The sequence below is a fragment of the Chrysemys picta genome, chromosome 1, assembly GCF_011386835.1.
Source record: "Chrysemys picta bellii isolate R12L10 chromosome 1, ASM1138683v2, whole genome shotgun sequence".
NCBI lineage: Eukaryota > Metazoa > Chordata > Testudines > Emydidae > Chrysemys > Chrysemys picta.
Genome location: NC_088791.1, coordinates 156,102,851 through 156,123,400, shown reverse-complemented (window position 1 = coordinate 156,123,400; position 20,550 = coordinate 156,102,851). Strand labels below are relative to the sequence as shown.

The 20,550-nt window shown below is 42.4% G+C and overlaps 2 protein-coding genes across 3 annotated transcripts in view; both read left to right on the top strand.

Moving 5' to 3' along the window:
• The first annotated feature begins 1,008 nt into the window (after nucleotides 1–1,008).
• On the top strand, nucleotides 1,009–18,649 carry SFT2D2 (SFT2 domain containing 2). Its single transcript, XM_065587550.1, has 9 exons — nucleotides 1,009–1,169; nucleotides 3,095–3,181; nucleotides 4,538–4,623; nucleotides 6,607–6,688; nucleotides 7,640–7,675; nucleotides 7,768–7,826; nucleotides 10,610–10,639; nucleotides 12,247–12,289; nucleotides 14,714–18,649. Exons 1-8 carry the CDS (start codon nucleotides 1,107–1,109, stop codon nucleotides 12,284–12,286), a joined length of 483 nt encoding a protein of 160 aa, XP_065443622.1. The 5' UTR covers nucleotides 1,009–1,106; the 3' UTR covers nucleotides 12,287–12,289; nucleotides 14,714–18,649.
• The window catches only part of TBX19 (T-box transcription factor 19), a 45,643-nt gene continuing 32,860 nt past the window's right edge, over nucleotides 7,768–20,550 (top strand). For both annotated transcript variants that reach the window (XM_065587441.1, XM_065587448.1), the window contains exons 1-3: nucleotides 7,768–7,826; nucleotides 10,610–10,639; nucleotides 12,247–12,289. The gene's annotated coding sequence lies outside the window, so the exon portion shown is untranslated. The remainder of the gene's footprint in view (nucleotides 7,827–10,609; nucleotides 10,640–12,246; nucleotides 12,290–20,550) is intronic.

Sequence of the window (20,550 nt, the reverse complement as noted above, 5' to 3'; positions counted from 1 at the left end):
TTGCTTATAGTCTCAATGTTTCAAGTCTTCAATAATCCTGCTATATAAATAATTGATATTCTGGAAGCCTGATAAACAACCTTCTTAAGCATTAGCTAAATAAAAGAGGAAAGCAAATATGTACCCAAAGCAAGTAGTGAAGAAATGATTAATGGACCTCTGGCTTTTGGAGTTTTTTAAAGTTGGGTAGAAATAAGACACTGTACAATGGTGGTTTTTAAACAATAGTGGGTCAGGGAGAAAACTAAAAAAGATGAATATGCTCCATTTTAAGAAAAATAATAAAATAGAAGTTGCCCTTATATAGGTACTTGGCATGCTATTTATATTATTTTGTAGTAATAGATCACCTTAAATATGGCTGAAGTAATGTCAGCAGACCCTTTTGCGCAGCAGAATGACTTAAGAAACGTTGCCAAATCCAAGCATTCAAAAATCATGATGCGGGCACCCGAAACCAGTGAGACTGGCTTTAAAAATACAATATTTAAAATAATAAATGTTTGCTGCTTTTTTCATTGGTGTTCTGTTCTTTGAGCCTTTGGATTAAATTTCGGTCCTATTCCCCAGCATTTCTCCACAATGCTGATGTCTAGAAATGTTTTAAATGAAAGTTTAGATTCTCTCAATTCTGGGAGTTGGGGCTTTAGGGAAAGCACCAAATCGTGGGAGATTTGCCATAAAATCATGAGCTGCCAATACTGTGTTGGAGGCTGCCCTGATTGGCACTGTGAGTGTGTAAAAAGGAGCAGCATGCCACAAGTGAAGGCTGATGCCTCGCTACTAGCTGCCTTTACATAGGAGCCAAGTGCCACTGGGGGCTGGCAACACCTTTCAGCAGAAAGGCCAATACACACTACAGCTCCCAGCACGCACCGCGCCAGAGGGTCGGGACTACATCTCCCATCATGTACTGCGCCAGCGGGTCGGGACTACATCGCCCATCATGCACTGCGCCGGATTAGCCGCGGGGTTGGTTAGAAACCGGCGACTTCCTGGCCGCGGTGCACGCTGGGAGTTGTAGTCCCGGGGGCGGGGCGGGCCAGTAGCAAGGTAGACGGGCCACGGAAGCGGGCGGCGGAGCTGGGGGCCGCGAGCCGGGCAGGATGGACAAGCTCAAGCGGGTTCTGAACGGGCAGGACGCGGAGGAGCAGGGCGGCCTAGGCGAGGTAACGAGTCTCCCCTCCCCCTCTGGCCCCTCCTGCTGGCCGGGCCGCCGCGGCTTGTCCCTCTGCGGGCCCGCTCCGACCCGTGCCCTGCTGCGAGCCCGGCTGGGCGGCGAACCCCGCGGGCACCCCGCCGCGGCCAGCCCGGGAACGCAAAGTTCAGTGACCGCTCTGGCGAGGGGAGCGGTGCCCGGCCAGTCAGCCCCGCCCTGCCCCCGGGGAGCCGGGCCTTGGCCGGGCAGCTGGGCATCGCAGCACGCCCCCATGGGCTGGGCAGCGAGCCCCGGTCGGACATGGGAGCTTTACAGGGTCGCTCGCCACCTAGTCCGGTGGTTCTCAGCCAGGGATACCTGTACCTCTGGGGGTACGCAGGTCTTCTGGGGGTACATCAACTCCTCTAGATATTTGCCTAGTTTTACAACAGGCTACAGAAAAAGCACTAGCAAAGTCAGTACAACCTCCAGATTTCCCCATACACTGACTTGTTTATACAGCTCTATATACTGAAATGTAATATATTTATATTCCAAGTGATTTATAATTACTTGGTAAAAATGAGAAGGTAAGCAACGTTTCACTAACAGTGTGCTGTGACGATTTTGTATTTGTAGGTCTGATTTTGTAAATAAGTGGTTTTTAAGTTAGGTGAATCTTGGGGGTACACAAATCAGACGTCTGAAAGGGATATATAGTCTGGAAAGGTTGAGAGCCACTGACGTAGGGTATGCCATCACTGCAGCGTAACCCCGGGCTCAGACTCAAGCCTACCTCCCGTTCTGGCCACACAGACATTGTGCTAACCAGGGTCAGAGCTCATGTTGTAAACAAATGTTATCTATATATCAATAACTTTAAACATTGTCAGAGTGTTTAAAGGGAAAGAATTTTAGCCACCCAGTGTATCTCTCACTGTTTGTGCTCTTTGTTGACTCACTGCATTTTTTTCCTCTTAGACAATGTAAATCAGTTCCACCTTGGTTTATGGTTTTGTTTTCAGGTTCTGAGTGCTACATTGTTTGGGTTTCAGACACTACAGGGGAATGGTTATTTGTTTTAAACAAATTGTTTTGTTTTTACAAAAATAGTGTAAACATTTTTGTTCTTGGATTTTATAAAAAGCTACTTCCCGTAAAGCTTAAATCTTGAGCCAAATTTGATGCCATGCAACTTTTAAAATAAAGTATCAGAGGGGTAGCCGTGTTGGTCTGAATCTGTAAAAAGCAACAGAGGGTCCTGTGGCACCTTGAAGACTAACAGAAGTATTGGGAGCATAAGCTTTCGTGGGTAAGAACCTCACTTCTTCAGATGCAAGTAATGGAAATCTCCAGAGGCAGGTATAAATCAGTATGGAGATAACGAGGTTAGTTCAATCAGGGAGGGTGAGGTGCTCTGCTAGCAGTTGAGGTGTGAATACCAAGGTTGAAGTGTTCTCCTACATATATACATATATATATGGCAATATACAAAAACCTGTAGGAGAACACTTCAACCTCCCTGGCCACACAATAGCAGATGTAAAGGTAGCCATCTTACAGCAAAAAAACTTCAGGACCAGACTCCAAAGAGAAACTGCTGAGCTCCAGTTCATTTGCAAATTTGACACCATCAGATCAGGATTAAACAAAGACTGTGAATGGCTATCCAACTACAGAAACAGTTTCTCCTCCCTTGGTATTCACACCTCAACTGCTTGTGACCCCTCAGGGGGTTGCAAGGTTATTACATGGGGGTCGCGAGCTGTCAGCCTCCACCCCAAATACTGTTTCACCTCCAGCATTTATAATAGGGTTAAATATAAAAATATACATTTTTAATTTATGAGGGGGGTCACACTCAGAGGCTTGCTGTGTGGAAAGGGGTCACCAGTACAAAAGTTTGAGAATCACTGTGTTAAAGGATATGTGTCTTTATTTGTGTTTGGCTTCCAGATAGTTGATACAACTTCATTAAGCTGGGGCACGAGAGTGAAAGGCTTCATCGCTTGTTTTGCCCTAGGAGTTCTGTGCTCTGTCCTGGTAAGTTCTTCTCTGTCAACTTCTGCTCTAGGAGGAGGCTTGCGTTTCAAGCGCTGCAGTTACTTTTTATAGCACCCAAAAGCGGATAACAAAATGATGTACAAACTGGCCCCAGTTCTGCTAGCTGCTTGGGATTTTGAGCAGGCATCTGGATTGGGAAGGGAAAACTTTGAAATGCAGCTATAAAATTAAACTAAACATAAATTAAAAATCAAGAAGATGATGTGTGGATCAATATGCAACTTGTATGGAACATGATTCTCAAGTACCAGGAGGAATGATGTGTGGTTGGTTATGTGGGATGGGACTGGTAAACTAGTGTTATGGTTCAGGAAGGGAATGGGATTCAGGCCAGGCAGGAGGACTGAGCCAGGCAATACTAAGGATTCATCTACATAGGCAAATTGAGGGATTGTGTAGTAACATGATTTAATCAGTCTACAAAGGTCAGATCAAATTGTTATAATAGAGACAGAAGGCGCACTTGTTATGAACACGGTCCCTGACATGGTAAAACTGGCCTTGTAGATGGAACTACATCCTTTTGTACTATATCCATGTATCGGATAGTCCTACTTTTGTTTAAAGAATAAGATTTGCACAAATATGGCAAAATTGCCCATTTGTGCAGAAATTGATTTCAGTTTCGGGGATTGTCCCATCCCTGATGAAAGCAAAAAATTTCAAAACCCTTTTTATAAAAAAGGAAACTGGGTTCTATCAGCAAGTGTAATGCTCTGATCACTATAAAGAATGTGAACAAACACAAACCAACTTTTGTAACTGCCATTCAGGTTTAAATTTTGTAGTGCTTCTTCAGTGCTACTAAAAACACTGTTTTGGGGCTATTTTTGTTGCAACATGAAACAATTTTTATCCAGTTAGTCTATAAAATCATGACTGGTGTAGAGAAAGTAGATAAGGAAGTGTTTACTATTTCTCATAACACAAGAACTGGGAGTCACCAAATGAAATTACTAGGTAGCAGGTTTAAAACAAACAAAAGGAAGTATTTCTTCACACAACACACAGTCAACCTGTGGAACTCCTTGCTAGAGGATGTTGTGAAGGCCAAGACCATAACAGGGTTAAAAAAAAACACCAACTAGATAAATTCATGGAGGATGGGTCCATAAATGGCTATTAGCCAGGATGGGCAGGAATGGTGTCCCTAGCCTCTGTTTGCCAGAAGCTGGGAATGAGTGACAGCGGATGGATCACTTGATTACCTGTTCTGTTCATTCCTTCTGGGGCACCTGGCACTGGCCACTGTCAGAAGTCTGGATGCTGGGCTAGATGGACCTTTGGTCTGACCCAGTATGGTTGTTCTTATGTTCTCTTATCTTCCTTTTTCAGGGTACTTGCCTGCTATGGGTGCCAAGGAGAGGACTAGTTCTCTTTGCAGTATTTTACACTCTGGGGAATATTGCATCCCTTGGAAGGTAACATTTCTGTAAATTAGCTACCTGATACAAAGGCAGAAAATGGGAACAGAATGAGGGTGTGTGAATGTATACATGCTTGTCTGAGTGGTAGAAATGATGGGATGTGAGGCTTAATGTTCACTTCTATGTACGGATCTCTAAAATTCAGAAGTAATAGAAGAGGAACAAACATGACTGATTTTAAACAGTCCAGTTCTTGGGAAACGAAACAGTTTCAACTGGTATTTTGTCTTTATTGTTTGAATCAAATATTGTCTGGATATACTTGCTGAAATAAGAGGAATCAAATCTCATGCTTCCTGCAGAGGTCAGGAAGACATCTACATAACTTATGTATTGTTTGGTGCATCATTGTGGCTTTCTACACTTTCCTCTGAATCATCAGCTATTAGTCCATGCTGGAGGCATATCTGTGTAGCTAGTCTCACTGGCCTCACAAGAGACCCTGGCCATCATTGGGAAGAGGTCTTCATTGAGTTATTTACAATGTGCAGCTGACATAAAAACAAACAAGATTTTAGAATATGTAAGGAATGGGGTGGCAAATAATATGGAGACTGCTATAATGCCATTACATAGATCAAAGGTGCAGCCTCATCTGTGATGCTGTGTGCCATGGAGGTCACCCCATCTCAAACAGCATATTACAGAATTCGATCTAGAACACTTGGTTTTTTAAGGTGGGACACGAGTTGATATGTTCAAGGATATGTGGGTCCTTAATTTTTTTTTTAACCTGGACTTTGCAATATTTATCATGTAAAGATTTCTTTTTAATTTAAGAAGAGCTATGAGAATGATCTAAACCATGGAAAAACTCAAGATTGAAGATTGAAAAGATTGGAATTATTTACCTTAGAAAGAGGGAATGTGATACAAGTACTAAGTAATGAATTTTCTAGAAAGCCTGTTCTCCTTGTCTCGTAACATAAGAATCAGAGGACACTTGAGTAAAATTAAAAGTTGGGAAATTCAAAGCCAATAAAAGGAAGTACTTTTTCATGCAGTGTGTAATTTGACTGTGTAACTCATTGCCATGTGACTGGGAGGGAGGAGAGACTAGTGAGACTCCCATCATCCCTGGCATGCAGTAGAATTAAGCATGCCAATGGCTATGTGGCTGTCCTTGGTACTTGCCATCTGGCTGATCTTCACAGGAATACTCTACTTGACTACTTCTCTCTCGTCATCAGTGGCTGGCTTGGGATCGCTTTCTTCTCTCTCCCACCACCTCATCTCCTCCATTATACTGTATCTTGGGCTGCTCTTGACTGAAGCAGTGGCAGCATATTGTCAGCAACAGGGGGGAGGAGAGGAGTCATCTTAGAACCAGAGAGAAAACGGGTACATTAGCTGGACCAAACAAGCTAAGATTAAAAAAAAAAAAAAAAAAAAGTTAAATGAAAATTTGATCAATTTAATCTGAGCCTCACTGTTCTACAAAGTCAGCCGAGTCTGATGGCACTTTAAGACTGTGTCTAGCACGTTGGTAGGAAGTGAACTCATTGACTTGTCTGTGTAAATGCAGTCCAGGTATCTCAGGGATCACTTTCATCAAATCAGAATGGAGACCTGGGATGGGACCCCCACCCATTGACCTCCACCAAACTTGTCCCTATATCCCTTTTGGAATGTTTGGACTCCATCTTTGTTCAAATCCAGATTACAAATGTCCGCAATTGCTTCTTCCCAAGACTCTTAGTTTGTTTGGTGCCCAGTTCTTGGTATGTATCTTCCCCATTGTCAGTAGGATACTGATTTTTATTTTATAGTACTGCCTGGCTGTCTTTGCTATACGGATAGCATCAATCACCATAATAACATAGGCACTGGTATCTAGTATAGTAGTGACCCTCTATGACAGAACATCAATTTATGACAGCACAGTAAGCATGCTTGATTAGGGCATCTTACAATCTAATTTTGTTGCTGTATGTACATGTTTTATGTGTCTGTATTATGTTGTTTTGCTTGTTACAGCACTTTTTTCCTTATGGGACCTATGAGACAATTGAAAAGAATGTTTGAGCCTACTCGTTTGATAGCTACTATTGTTATGCTAGTAAGTATCAAAGGATCTTGTTTTAACAAGTCTCAATTCAGTGCAAAATTCCAGTACAAAGTCATCAATACTGCTTTGATCTAGTTACGTTTCACTGTGCTGCTTTTATTCCTGTTCTTATAGCACTGGAGATGTATATAGTTATAGAGAACATTGGAAAAGACAGGTCCCCTGTTCTGAAGAGCATAGCCTAAATCAGGGCAATACAGTACAGGGGACAGTGGTTTAAGTATGTGAAGAAGTAGAATCATCATCACTGAGGGGATTGATAGGTGTTGCTGAGGTCACACCCCCCTCCCCCCCCCGAAAGAAGATGTGAAGGTCATAAGAAGTGTCATAACCATGCCGCTCCTATTTTTTTAGTAGATGTAGGTTGTAGGCATTACAGATGCCTGAAGTGGATGGATCATTTTAAAATAAATAAAGTAGTAGCTAAAAAAGTACCTGAACATTTTTCATAATCTCAATTGATATGAACTGGGTAGCTGTGTGATACCCCAGGGCTGCTGTTTTAGTGATTTCAACAGGAAACAGATTCATGGCATGTTTAGAGACGGGCAAATCAGAGCTGCAGCCAGAGACAGAGAGCAGCTAGAAAGTTCTATAGTTCTATTTAGATAAGAAAGTGAAGTAGTATACTTGAATGTGTACACTAACTAATAAAATTGTCCTCGGAAAAAGTAGGAACCTATAGAAATTGCCACAAACTGTGGAAGCCTTCTGCTGTTCCTTGACTGCAGCTGTGATCTTCCTTTTGTGATGTTCGCCAGCTTGCTGCTTTATTTCGTATTCAAAAATAGTATACATAGGGCATTTTAAATAGCAGTTTTTACATTGGATCAGGTAAAATATTGCGTTTCACTTCAGTCTTCCTTTATATTTGCAAAAAATAAATATATTTTAACTGTGGAGTAATCTCTATTTTAACTGAAATTCTCTGTTCTCTTCTAGTTGTGTCTCATACTAACATTGTGTTCTGCTTTCTGGGTGAGTATTTGGATCTTGTATATAGCCAGTGCACATTAACAAATATATATGCTCATTATTTGATTGCATTATTGTCTGTTTTCTTCTTTCAGTGGCACAACAAGGGGCTTGCTCTCATCTTCTGCATTTTGCAATTTTTTGCCTTGGCATGGTAGGTAACTACTTTCTCCCCCCTCCCTCCCTCCCCACCCCTCAATAGGGGCAGGTGTAGCATCTGAATTCAATGGGTATGCTATCCTAAACTCTTCTAGGAGATGGATTTTGAGTTATAGTCAAGGGACCACCAGCCATTTGCAGCAGCACCCTTTCCCCTGGCACTGCAACCGTTATCCTGGCCTGGTGCAGAGGGGAGGTTCTGGAGAGGGGTGGGAGAGTGCGAGCCTGCACCACAATAGCAGCTCCTGGGCCTGGCTGCAGTTTCAGGCATTTCAACCTGGCACACAGGGCTGCAGCGTCACTTGGGTTTGGCACCATTGGTTTGATTTCTGTGGGTGCATGAAACCCTGCTAAAGCTGCCTCTGCGTCCCCCACCCAGTAACTTGGATTAAAACTAGCTTTAGTTGATAGACTGTCAGAGGACTGCGGCCGGGACCCCAGACCTGGGGGTGGGTGTTTCAGGGGTCAGGGCAGAGGGCTGGGGTGTGTGTGTGTGTGTGGGGGGGGGGGTTCAGGGATCAGGACAGAGGGGTGGGGGCTGCAGGGCAGACGGCTGGGTGTGTGTTGGGGTGTGGAGGGTTCAGGGCAGACGGCTGGGGGTGCAGAGCAGAAGGCTGAGTGTGTGTGTGGGGGGTGCAGGGCAAAAGGCTGGGATGCTCGGCTCGTGGGGGTGCTCCCAGCCCCCTACGGAGCTGTGTGCACGCTGCCACACTTCCCCCTCCCCCTCGCTAGGGCCATCAGCTGATTGGCCAGGGAAGGAGAGGAGGAGGGGCCGGAAAGCACCATGCTGGGGGAAGAAGCGGGGGAGGGGGAAAGCTTGGCTGCTGCAGAACCAAGCTTCTGCCTCCTGCCCCCACAGGGGAAAGCAGGGGGGCTGAGTGGGGCTGGGACCGCGGCAGGGAGCTGCATGCCACTCAGAATCGGCTTGCGTGCCGTGTTTGGCATGCGTGCCGTAGGTTGCCGACCCCTGACCTAGCCAAATTAATCCTAATAACCTGATCTTCATGAGTGACTGTCCTACAAGCCATTTGAGATCAGATGGCTTGTCCCTGCTCTCTGCTCCAGAGTTCTACTTGGAATGGGCTGGGGGAAGAGCACTTCTATTGCAGAATCTCTCTCACTGGGACTCCCTCCCAGAGTCTCTCTTGCTCTTTTTGGAACCAGCAGCAAGGTTCCCTTGTTTGATCAGTTTGCCTTTGCCCATTCAGCCCTCCCTTTTACACTAGCTCTTCTTTTCTAGATTATATTGTTCTTGACTGTTCTCTTTACTTTGTGTGGTTTAGATCAGGATTGCTTAGGGCCAGTTTCCTTTTCATTATTATTACTTTTGTACAGCTTCCCAGGTTCATTGCTACAGATGCTATAGAAATAGAAGGTTGACTAGGTGTCCTTATTCAAGTCACCCAGTACATCACTAGCCAGATGACCAATCCTACTTGCCCCAGTGCTTGGTGCATGTAGGGTTTCAGAGAGAGGAAGATTATTATTAATAAACATTTTTATAGCAAGCCATAGCTTTACTGTGGCACTTCATGGATTCAACAGTTGTTTTCAGGAGGATGGCTGAGGAGGGGCTTGCATGCCTTTCCACTGCTTGAACTGGAGTTTTGTCTTTATGTACACTTGGTCCAGGTGTACACTAGCGGGGGGATCGACCTAAGATACGCAACTTCTGTTCTTCTTATAGCTGGAGTACTTGTGGCACCTTAGAGACTAACAAATTTATTAGAGCATAAGCTTTCGTGGACTACAGCCCACTTCTTCGGATGCATATAGAATGGAACATATAATGAGGAGATATATATACACACATACAGAGAGCATAAACAGGTGGGAGTTGTCTTACCAACTCTGAGAGGCCAATTAATTAAGAGAAAAAAAAAAAAACCTTTTGAAGTGATAATCAAGCTAGCCGAGTACAGACAGTGTGATAAGAAGTGTGAGAGTACTTACAAGGGGAGATAGAGTCAATGTTTGTAATGGCTCAGCCATTCCCAGTCCTTATTCAAACCGGAGTTGATTGTGTCTATTATTCAAAACTCCAGTTTGAATAAGGACTGGGAATGGCTGAGCCATTACAAACATTGACTCTATCTCCCCTTGTAAGTACTCTCACACTTCTTATCACACTGTCTGTACTCGGCTACCTTGATTATCACTTCAAAAGTTTTTTTTTTTTTTTTTTTTTTTTTTCTCTTAATTAATTGGCCTCTCAGAGTTGGTAAGACAACTCCCACCTGTTTATGCTCTCTGTATGTGTGTGTGTATATATATCTCCTCATTATATGTTCCATTCTATATGCATCCGAAGAAGTGGGCTGTAGTCCACGAAAGCTTATGCTCTAATAAATTTGTTAGTCTCTAAGGTGCCACAAGTACTCCTGTTCTTCTTTTTGCGGATACAGACTAACACGGCTGTTACTCTGAAACTTCAGCTATGCGAATAGCGTAGCTGAAGTCGGCATATCTTAGGTCGACTTACCTGGCCATGAGGACGGCGGTGAATCAACTGCTGCTGCTCCCCCGTCGACTCCGCTTCTGCCTCTCGCGAGCTGGAGTTCTGCAGTCAATGGGAAGCACGATCGGGGATCGATTTTTATCGCGTCTACACTAGATGCGATAAATCGACCCCCGATAGATTGATCACTACCCGCTGATCTGGCAGGTAGTGAAGACCTACCCTGAGACACTTCTGTCTCAGTGTGGTGTGGGGAGGAGTTTAAAGTAATCTGAAGTGAATGGTAACTCAATTTTTTTAATGTTCTCTTCCTCTCTTAGGTACAGCATTTCTTTCATACCGTTTGCAAGGTAAGCTTGATTTTTTTTCCTTATTATATTAGTGAATATCTATTAAACACTATCTTACAGTTAACTCCCCCATAAACTGTATGACTTTAAAATGGTTATGTGCTGCCGTTTTTTCTGAATGACCTTAGAGTTGATTACAAACTAAACACCTAAGAATTTTTTACCCATGACTGAAATGCAGCTGTTTCTGGGGTGGGGCATGGCAGCAGGGGGTTAGGAGTTCTTACCATCCCCTTCCTTTCTCTTTTCCCCTCCTCCCAGTAAACTTTTTAGGAAACATCAGAGGTCCCAGCATGTTAGCTGGCTTTTTTGCTGAAACTCATCCACTACTTTTTTTTTTTTTTTTCAAATGTTGTATGCACTGAAAGGCACACTGCATTCTGAGGCATGTAACCTATAAAGTGCATGAGACTATATGAATATGCTGTCAAATAAATCTCACAAATTATTAAACGCCCCCATATTCTCAAACACTTCCGCCCTCCAGAACATTGATGACAAGCTTGTCCTGTCAGTTGCCAAATCCACCCAGGTCCCTTGTGACAAACTCAATGGTCTTCACACCTGCAGAAATATCCCATGCTGCCCAATGAAATGTAGGCACGTCACTTGAGGGAGATGTCCTTTTGTCCTCTGACTGCAGAGGTGTTAACTACCTGCTTCATCTTGAATGATCTCTTGCAACATGTCCTAGCTCCTATGCTTACTAATCTGTTCTTAGGGCACGTCTACACTTAAAACGCTGCATCGGCACAGCTGCAGCACTTTAATGAAGACACTCTAAGCCGATGGAAGAGAGCTCTCCCACCGGTGTAGTTAATCCACCTTTCTGAGAGACAGTAGCTATGTTGGCAGGAGAAGCTCTCCTGTCAACCTAACCCCTGTGTAGAAAGCGCTAGGTTGGTGGATTGTTCACACCCGAGTGACGTAGTTATACCAATATAAGTCTGTAGTGCAGACCTGAACTTAATCTCAGTGAACTAAAGCCATTTTACCCCTGAATGAGAGCATCCACATATGTGTGTTTAGCATGTTTTCATTTCTGTGCATTTACTTCGCACCTTTAGTTGATTTGCCGTAACTTTACTGAGTATTCCCAAGTAGTCAAGTCCTTAGCTACGTGGTACGTAGTCTGCAATGGAATCCTAAGAATTGCCTTTTGAAAACATAAGCAATAATCCAAAATACTACAGATGAACAATGGAGCTAAACTAGCTGTCCTGTGGGAACCTTAATTTAGATTTTCTTGTATGCATTTAAGATTTCTTTTAATACTACTTTTAACGTGTATGCTTACAAACGTGTGTCCAATTCTGGCATCTTCTCTTTTCCCCCACTTTCCTGCTCTCCACCCGCCCCCCTACCCAGACCAAGTACATAGATGCATCTCCCATTTAAACGAAACTGAAAGTTGTCTCCACTATGTACATGTCATCACACAGGTTGCATACACATATGTTATGCAGGGGGAATGCTGCAGCCTTACATATGGAAATGTACACTGTGCAGGAATAAATGTCTAAGTCTTCAAGCAGCATATCTTGGTTACTGCAATGAAATATTTGGGGAATCAGCCCAGTCATGTCAGTATTTCTCTCTCTCCACAGGGATGCTGTGAAGAAATGCTTTACTGTTTGTCTGTCATAACAGGTATATGTGCTGTTTTGTGACACTCTAGGAAGTACAGTGGAATTATGCTAACCGTTTTGTATGTACCTTCCTACTTGTGTCTTAAATATATGCCTTGCAGCTTGTAGTGGGAGGCTTGTATTAAAATCCAGCATATGTGATTACTTGTAAACAATGATAGTCAGTCAGAATAGTGAAGTGGTGCTTTCTGTAACATTTAGCCCAGCTGGACTGACATCTAGAATTCAGTTTTTTTTGTTTTAGATAAATTACACAAATCATGCAGAGTGAAACAAAAATAACATTTAAAGAGACACTGTTAGCCTAAAAATAATAGAGTAGATCCTCCACTGGTGTAAAACAGCACAGCTCGATTGTCTTCAGTGGAATTATGTCAATTTACACTAGCTGAGGATCTGTTGCATAGTAAGACACCAAGTCTGCACTTTCTGACCTCCACCTAGCTTTGAAATAACTTTTAAAACCCTAATGTCTCACCATTTAGATTTGTGTTTAATTTTTTTACTGGACAATGAAACTCCCCTGATCCATTCTTACTTCCTGGCTCTCTTGTAAGAGCTCAGTGCTGCATGGTGGGATTTATAACACCACCAGGGAAGGTTTCAGTCTAAATGGGAAAACTGTTTTGGCTGAATATTTTTGAAAGTTTCATTTCTTTACCCAACTACTAAAGTTTGGGTTTAAACTACTGACAGTGTCTCTGTAAAATAATAACCCAAAAAGAGCATTGATCACCACGGGAAAAGTGCTAGGAATTCAGTGCAACCAAGGTAAATTAAGAGGCCCTTTACCTGCTACGGATCTGATTTCTGCAGCAGCTAGCAGTATCACAGGGCAGGGAGCTGCATTTCTCACATCAGGTTAGGTGCCCATCCTGTTCCCAGCTGTAGTATGGGAGAAGGACAACCCAGGACTTGGTAGGTAAGCAAAGGAAAAACTGAGCTTCAGTTAGTTTTCTGGGCACAGATTCTATCAGAGATTCTTTCTAAATGGTCCATGTGTTTTACTTCAAAGTAGGAAAGCATTTCTATACACCCTTTAAAATAAAAAAATCCTCTACAGAGGGTGGCAGAATTAGTGTTAGAAAAGGAAGAGACACTGTTCTTCTGACTTCCCTCTCTCATTGGTTCATAACATTTGTCACTTCTCTGTACAGAGGTGAGAGATCGTTAAATCCCCCTTCGGTTCAAATATCACTCTGTGGACCAGAAGAAATGCACAAGTGTATGATCTTCAAGTGTCTATATTCTGAGAAGAGTGATAGTAAGCTGTACTTGCTATTGCTAAGGAAATGTATGCAGGATTAAACTGCCAATTTTCAGCAAATTCTACCTAGTGGCTGGGATCTTTATGACGCCAACAAGTTCCAAGACCACCGTAGCATCCTCTTTCTCTGAATCCTTAGCCAAATTCTTGTGTGAGCTCAACACAGTCATCTGGCTCCAAGTTGTACAGTGGCTCATTGGCAAACTTGGTATAAGTTCAGCCCTTGGACACTCTTGTGCTGTGTGGGACACTGCTTTACCACTTCTCCTTTTAATGCAACCTTACCTTACTGGTACAAAGGCTTATCTTTCACATTATGGGCTGGGACCAAGGTCTGGGAAGATGATGATCAGTGAGGCTTTGTAGACGAGTGTTTGCAAAATCTTGGTGTTTTTTTGCAGGGTTCATCCTTTGTTCTTTAAGGCCCTACCTGCCTCCCAAAGACTACCACATCAGGGAGCCCGGTCACAACTTGTAACCTAGGGGCAAACGTGGTTCCGATTTGTAGCATAGCTAGGACCTTACCCATGGCTCATAACCAAACCAGGCCAGCAACAAAACAGTGCATCAGTCGCAAAAATCAGTCTGATTTTCCTCAGATTCTAATAAACTTTCTGGATGCCATGAGTTATTTAAAAAACAAAAAACAAACCTTTGTGTCCTTCAGTCGTTCTAGATAGCTTAGTGCATTCCATTGTCACAGGATCCTTTTCAAAGCCCATCATCCAGTTTAACAAGATATCTATGGGCTTCTTGTGGCTAAAGTTACTTCCTTAGAAATCCATTAGGAACAGAACAGACCTTAAAAATATGCCCCAGCTATGCTTGGAAGTATGGGAGAGCTATAGAGAACAGGTTCCTCCATAAAATAATCTGTGTTTGTGAATGAAAAGGAATGGGGAATTAACATTGAAATTAATATGCTGATGCCATTATTTTTTCCACCCTTTTTCCTTGAAAGGAAGGAGCAGTGAAGGACCAAAGAGACACTTTCCTGTTTGTACCCCCATGGTTTTTAAAATCCGATGTCATGATGCCTTAAAGCAGTAGCTTCCCTGGGCCACCTAGGTTTTAACAAATAGCATTCATCTCTCTCCTTCCTCAGGAATAGAGGCTCTGGGCAGATGCCCTGATCTGTTGTCTTATTCTGTGTTGCAGTCCTGTTGGGTGGAGACACTGGAACATTCCTCTAACAACCACCTTGCTGCCATCTTCTATATGCACACCAGCTCTCCAGGGGTCCTGGCCACAAGCTATTACTGAACTATTCCACTTCCACCATGAAAGCAATTCTGGCTTCAGCTCTAGGCTACTAAGGTCCTGAAGCTGCTGTACCCCCACCTGAGGTCTAGATCCTAGGGGCTGGAGGGGTGCAGAAGTGCGACTACTGACTTTTCCAACCACCGTAGCCTCCCACTTTGAGCCAGAATCTATACACAACTGTAACCTCTGACTGTCTTGTGGTCTCTAGTTACTGGGAAGTGTGTTGCTGAGCAGGCAGCCTCTCAGGGTTGAAGCAGACTCCCTTACGCACTGAGAGAGGCAGCAGCAGACACTCATGAAATATCCGTCGGGGGGTGGCAAGTGTAATCTTGTAGGCTCTGTTCAGTTAGGGTCCCCCTCCCAAATCATCTGTGAGTGGAGAGCTTGGGGAAAACTCGGGACAATTGCCCCGTTCACATTGTCTCCTGCTGCTGTTCTTGAAGCTGCTGCTTGACTAGTCATTTTGTAACTCTGTTGAATACCACGTCCCCCCCCCTCTTTGGAGATGATAAAATCCCACTTTTCGCATGATTTGCAGACAGGTGGACACCAGTCATTGTCCAGCAATTGAGTTTTCTCTGGGGAGAGGATTCTAATTTGCTTTCAGGCTGCAACAAAGCCTAACTCTGTTTACACACATACAAAGCCTTGTCCATCTCTCACAAACGCATCACATTTGGTTTGGGCAGTTTGGCCTCCTTTGACTTCTTTGTTATTTCAGCTGCTTCTGAGCTCTGATTTCCAGGGAGCTGCCTTTTTTTAATATGGCTCCCTGGTTTATTATGCCTCCTTAAGGCTGCGTGATATAGTGGTTAAAGCAGAAAGCTGGGAGTTTTTGGGTTTTTTTCCCTGGCTAGGGCAAGTCACTTAACCTGTGTGCCTCCGTGTAACTGGGAATTGAGCTACCTCCCAGTCTGTATCCTGCCAAAGGATTTTATCCAGGTTTTTTGTAAGAGTCTTTGCAATGTTTACAAAATGCCTCTGTAAGAGGCAATTAGAAAATCTATCCCTTAATGCCTTGCTCAAGCCCAAGTTTATTTTAGCACTAGCATCTCTGTGGGAATTCTCAGAAAACTCTATGTAAGTAGCATATGCTTCTTTTCCCCAAAAAAGTGCTGTTAACCAAGTCCATCATTGTAGGAGCATAAGCAATTAAATCCTACCATGCTGGATTGTTTGTTCCTGTACTTCAGATCACTCATTCCTTGACCTTCACTGCCTTCGTAAAGGGCTAGCACTTGCACTGGAATGTTGCACCAGAGCACACAGCTTTCTAACCCAATCAGGAGCACCAGAATCAAACCTCAGTTTTATACACTGGATAGAACTTTTGTGTCTGCATATTAGCTACTTAGAACCTTCCTGCTAACTTTTTGGCAGAATGGTTAATTTTATAAATAGGGAATTTACGGTTTGGAGCTGTACAGTAATTTGTTGCCAGCACACAGATTGTCTGGGTGTCTTAAATTTCAGATCCACAAGCTAATTACAGCTCTTGAGTCAATAAGTTTAGTAAACTGTATTTCATGTAGGGTTGTTGAATGTCCATAATGGAGGGAGGTACGAGAGGCGGACTCAGAACTTTGAAAGAAAGGGGAGGGCAGAGGGAATGGAGACATAATAACCACTTGAGTGACAATAGTGTTCATATTATCCTTCGGCATTGCAAAAATTTTCCATGAATGAATCATACTCTTGTGGTTGGGGGCTAACTGAGTAGGAAAGACTCCACCCAGACTGTCTCCAATATGAGAAACACTCAGGTTTGTGGGTTTACCTCCAAATGGCTTTGCCTAATAAAACCACTTCATTCTACTGAAACAAAGGCTTGTGACTTCTACTTGCTCCTTAACACCTCTGTTCAGATTGCTGCTATGAACACTTGCCTTGTTACTGAAATATGTTGCATTCCCATATTTGTGCCTGTAATTAACCTGTCCTCTTTGTATGCCTGCGTGTTACAGTAGTCACTGTATTCTACCTGCCTTGCATACACACCTCATCCACTATGGTATCAAACAATATAATAGTGTAGTTAATGTGGAAATAATGAAACTGGACAGTAGAATACATTCCATGTGAACTCATTTGCACTGAAAAGGCAGTTATTTTTGTTGTTAAACAAGTTTCCTTGTGTTTTCTGTTCTATGGGTGGTTATTTATCGATGGGTGGGTAGGTAGGTGTCTTAAAGCCACCAGATTCCTGTATACAATTCCTCACATTCAAAACCTTTCTGCTGAGTGTGTAGTACATCAAGAACACATAGAAAATAGTCTTTCTTTCATTTTAAAAATAAATCATGTGTTGGATCTCGAAGCTTCTTCCCCTTGCTAAGCTCCTTCCTAATTTTACAGAGCACACAACCACAAAGGCTGAGATTTTTCAAAGAAGCTTAAGGGGCACATGGGTACCAAACTCAGTGGGATTTGAGGATCTAGCTCCCTTCGGCAGGCTTGAAAGTCTCACACCAGCTTGTCTTTCATTTGCTGAAGCTGCAGTACATGTTAATGCAATGCTACTTTAACCAAAAAAGGCCTTAAAATGCAATTCTAGCCTGGAAAATAACTTTTTAAAAAAAGAAACAAACAATGCCTGACTTGTCAGATTTGGTAGGAATAGAAATTAGAAAAACCTTTTCACCTGTAAAGAAAGCACATTGGTTCTGGAGTGTCTGGGGCACACTATATATGAAAGCCTATATGCAATTTTAAATCCCTCTTCTGAGTGGAACCTGACTTTAATGACACATAATGAAGTGCACTTTGAATACTGACACTGCCTGAGGCTTTTTTAGTGATAACAGCATTTTAGAAAAAGAAACAAAATATCCAATCTTGTTGTTAATTTTATTACTATTGAATATTAAAGACAAGTTGGATGGGCAATCTTGAAACCCAAGGAAGTGTGTTTTGTACTCTGCACCAGGTCTTAGATACAGAAAATATCTTGTGAAAATTACTTTTCAAATTTCACATGATGTTGGTATGGATATTCCTGGAGAATACAGCAAAGCTGCCAGAATTCTGTGCTGCATCTTGGGGCAGGTTTCATTCAGGGAATTGAAGCTCTGTGCCAGATTTGTGTAAATTGGGAGCAGATTGCGTCTATTTTATCTTTAATGCAGATGTATGACCCGCTGTTCCCAGCATGCAGTTTACTATGGTCCACATTTTTCTATTAAAAATGGTGGCCATAAACTGCACTGTAGAACTCTGGGGGGAAACTCATTTGGCCAGCCTTCATGTACCAAGAGATGACACTTTCTTGTATGTGATTGCAATCTGTCATTTTAACCAGTTTAATTTCTAAAAATAGTTTGCAGTCAGTTCAGTTGCCTTATTTTCATCGTGTTAATACCTCCTTTTCAAGATCAACACCATTGGTATCTGTAATATTCTTGTTATAGGTTCTAAAAACTATTCAGTAAAAAAAACATGTTTTTGTCCTAAATGCAAATGCGTACATGTTAAGACCATAGTAAATCTTCCCTTCAAATTGTGAAGGGAAGCACAGCCGTTAAATATGGGGCTATTCAATTTTTAAAATCTCGTGCCGAGCTTTGAAATGTAATGTGATTTTTTAAAAATAGCTTTATCAACTGAGGGAGTTTTGTAAAACAAACAAACATTTTGTGAAATTCTCCACTACAATAACTGTTTTGTATTATAAGCTGCTTTTGGACCTTTTATATATATCCTGGTTGCTTTGTCTGACTTCGTAATTGTTCAGTAAACGTTTTTTAACTTATTGCAAAAAAATTTCTGTAATGAAGCTAGATCCTAAGACGTGTGAACATCATTGTTTTTCAATAAAGTTGACACTGCAGTAAATGATCTGTTGCTTCTCAATTGCTTTTAATTTTTTATTTAAATGATGCAGAGTTTTCAGGTGAAACTGCAAGTGAAGTTAAGTAGTCCATAGAAAATAGAACAGTACAAACGGGCTTCTTTTATTTTAAATTCAGCTGTTTTTTTCTCTTGGTGTGAAATAGGGGAAGATCAGGTGAGAAGCTATAGAATGAATATAGACCTGGGAGCCAGGAACACTTGGTCTGATCCTGTCTCTGACACTGTCTTTCTCTGATCTTGGTCAAGTCCCTTGATAAAAAAGGAGACAGTTTTTGAAAACGTTGATATGCCCTCATTTTTTGTGCTGTTTGTAGTTACTCACGCTCCTAAAGAATTGTATACAATTCTTTAGAATAAAAGGAACAGTTACATGTCTGGTCACACCCACAATGTGCTAGGCTCTATTCTATATAGGTTCTTATACTGCATACTGTAGTATGAGTGCCTTTCAGTAGTGCATTAAGCAAGATGGCTAATATGTTGTGTATGTTCTCTCATCTCTCCCCAGGGGGAGAATTGTGTACAGTAAAGTGTTTTGTTTATGTTGACTGATATATGCTGGTTAGCATACCTGTGTAGTATTCTGATAATACTATCTGCAACATGTATGCCAAGCATTTAAGTGTATATATTATTAAGCATCAGTATAGAAGTTGTTATAGAGGCCAAATTGGCCTGTACCTTTTGTTATAGTCCTGTACACACATGCTAAGTATCCCATAACACCTTGAAGTGAGCTTGGGCTTGAGTAGATAAGAAAACTGTCAGTATCAGTACATACGATTATTTCCTCACGGCAACAGGAAAGGCATTACCCACAGAAACCTAGAAGGTGTCTTCATGCCTCTTAGTACCTGGAATGCATGTGCTCAGAAGAAAGATACGGGTGCATAATGATCTGGAATGCGTGGGTTCAGAACAAAAGATAAACTGGTACATCATGGTGCCAGAAACCAACAAGGTAAACAGTGACTGATTAAATTCAGTTTCAGGTGACAAATGTACTACCTTTTTTACTGGTAAACAAGTAGTGTATAAAAAGATGGCTTTAGGGATGTAACTTCTTGGAGCACACCTGTGCAAGGTGAATGTAACATCATTGCACAGGACTGCTGTTCAGAGACTGGTATATAGAACCTTTTTCCTGTACCGTTTTAATAAACCTGATTGACATTGATTATTGGGTCTCTTGAGTATAATTCACAACAAACCACCGTGTGCTCAAGCAAGTGACTATACAATTGATCCACATTTAGGATTTTTAATATATACACATGTGGCTATGTTAGAGAAGGCAATGTCAAAGAAAAACACCTTGCACTTACAGCAGAAGGTGGTGAGGTTTGTGATGGTCCTTAGTTCCTGGAGGAATTCATTCCACAGTCTTTGGCCAGCCCTTGAACATTGGTAACTGGAATTCCCGTGCTGTGGGAAATTCTGAAATTTAAAAAAAATATATTTTTTTCAAAATGAACAAAAAATGGAAATTTCTTGCAGTACACAAACTCTGTTATTTGGTTTCAACATTTTCAAAATGTTTGAGGGTCCCTGCGGTGCCAGGAGCCCTGGGAGCTGGGTTGAGGAGCTGGAAGCTCGGGCAGTCGCCACTCTGGGACAGTCAGCCTGGAAGACTGCCCTGGAGCCAAGGAGCCTGCAAACCCAAGCTCCCCAGCTCTCTATATCCCTCTAGGCAGGCTGCCAAGGAGCAGGGGAGCTGGAGAGCTGAGAACAATTTTTCCAGTGGAAAATCAGAGATTTCCAACAGCATTGACATTTTTCTGCAGAAAATGTTGATTTGTCCAGAAAGTGAATTTTTCTTGTTGGAGAATCAGACAGCAAGGGCCCAAACAACTCTGTCTTCAAGTGTTATCTCAATACACATG

What these genes read in the sequence shown, in the direction of transcription:
- SFT2D2 (XM_065587550.1), top strand. Translation starts at nt 1,107, where the DNA reads ATGGACAAGCTCAAGCGGGTTCTGAACGGGCAGGACGCGGAGGAGCAG. An exon ending in AATATTGCATCCCTTGGAAG is followed by an intron (nt 4,624 to 6,606) that starts GTAACATTTCTG and finishes TGCTTGTTACAG; the next exon opens with CACTTTTTTCCTTATGGGAC. An exon ending in TCTTTCATACCGTTTGCAAG is followed by an intron (nt 10,640 to 12,246) that starts GTAAGCTTGATT and finishes CTCTCTCCACAG; the next exon opens with GGATGCTGTGAAGAAATGCT.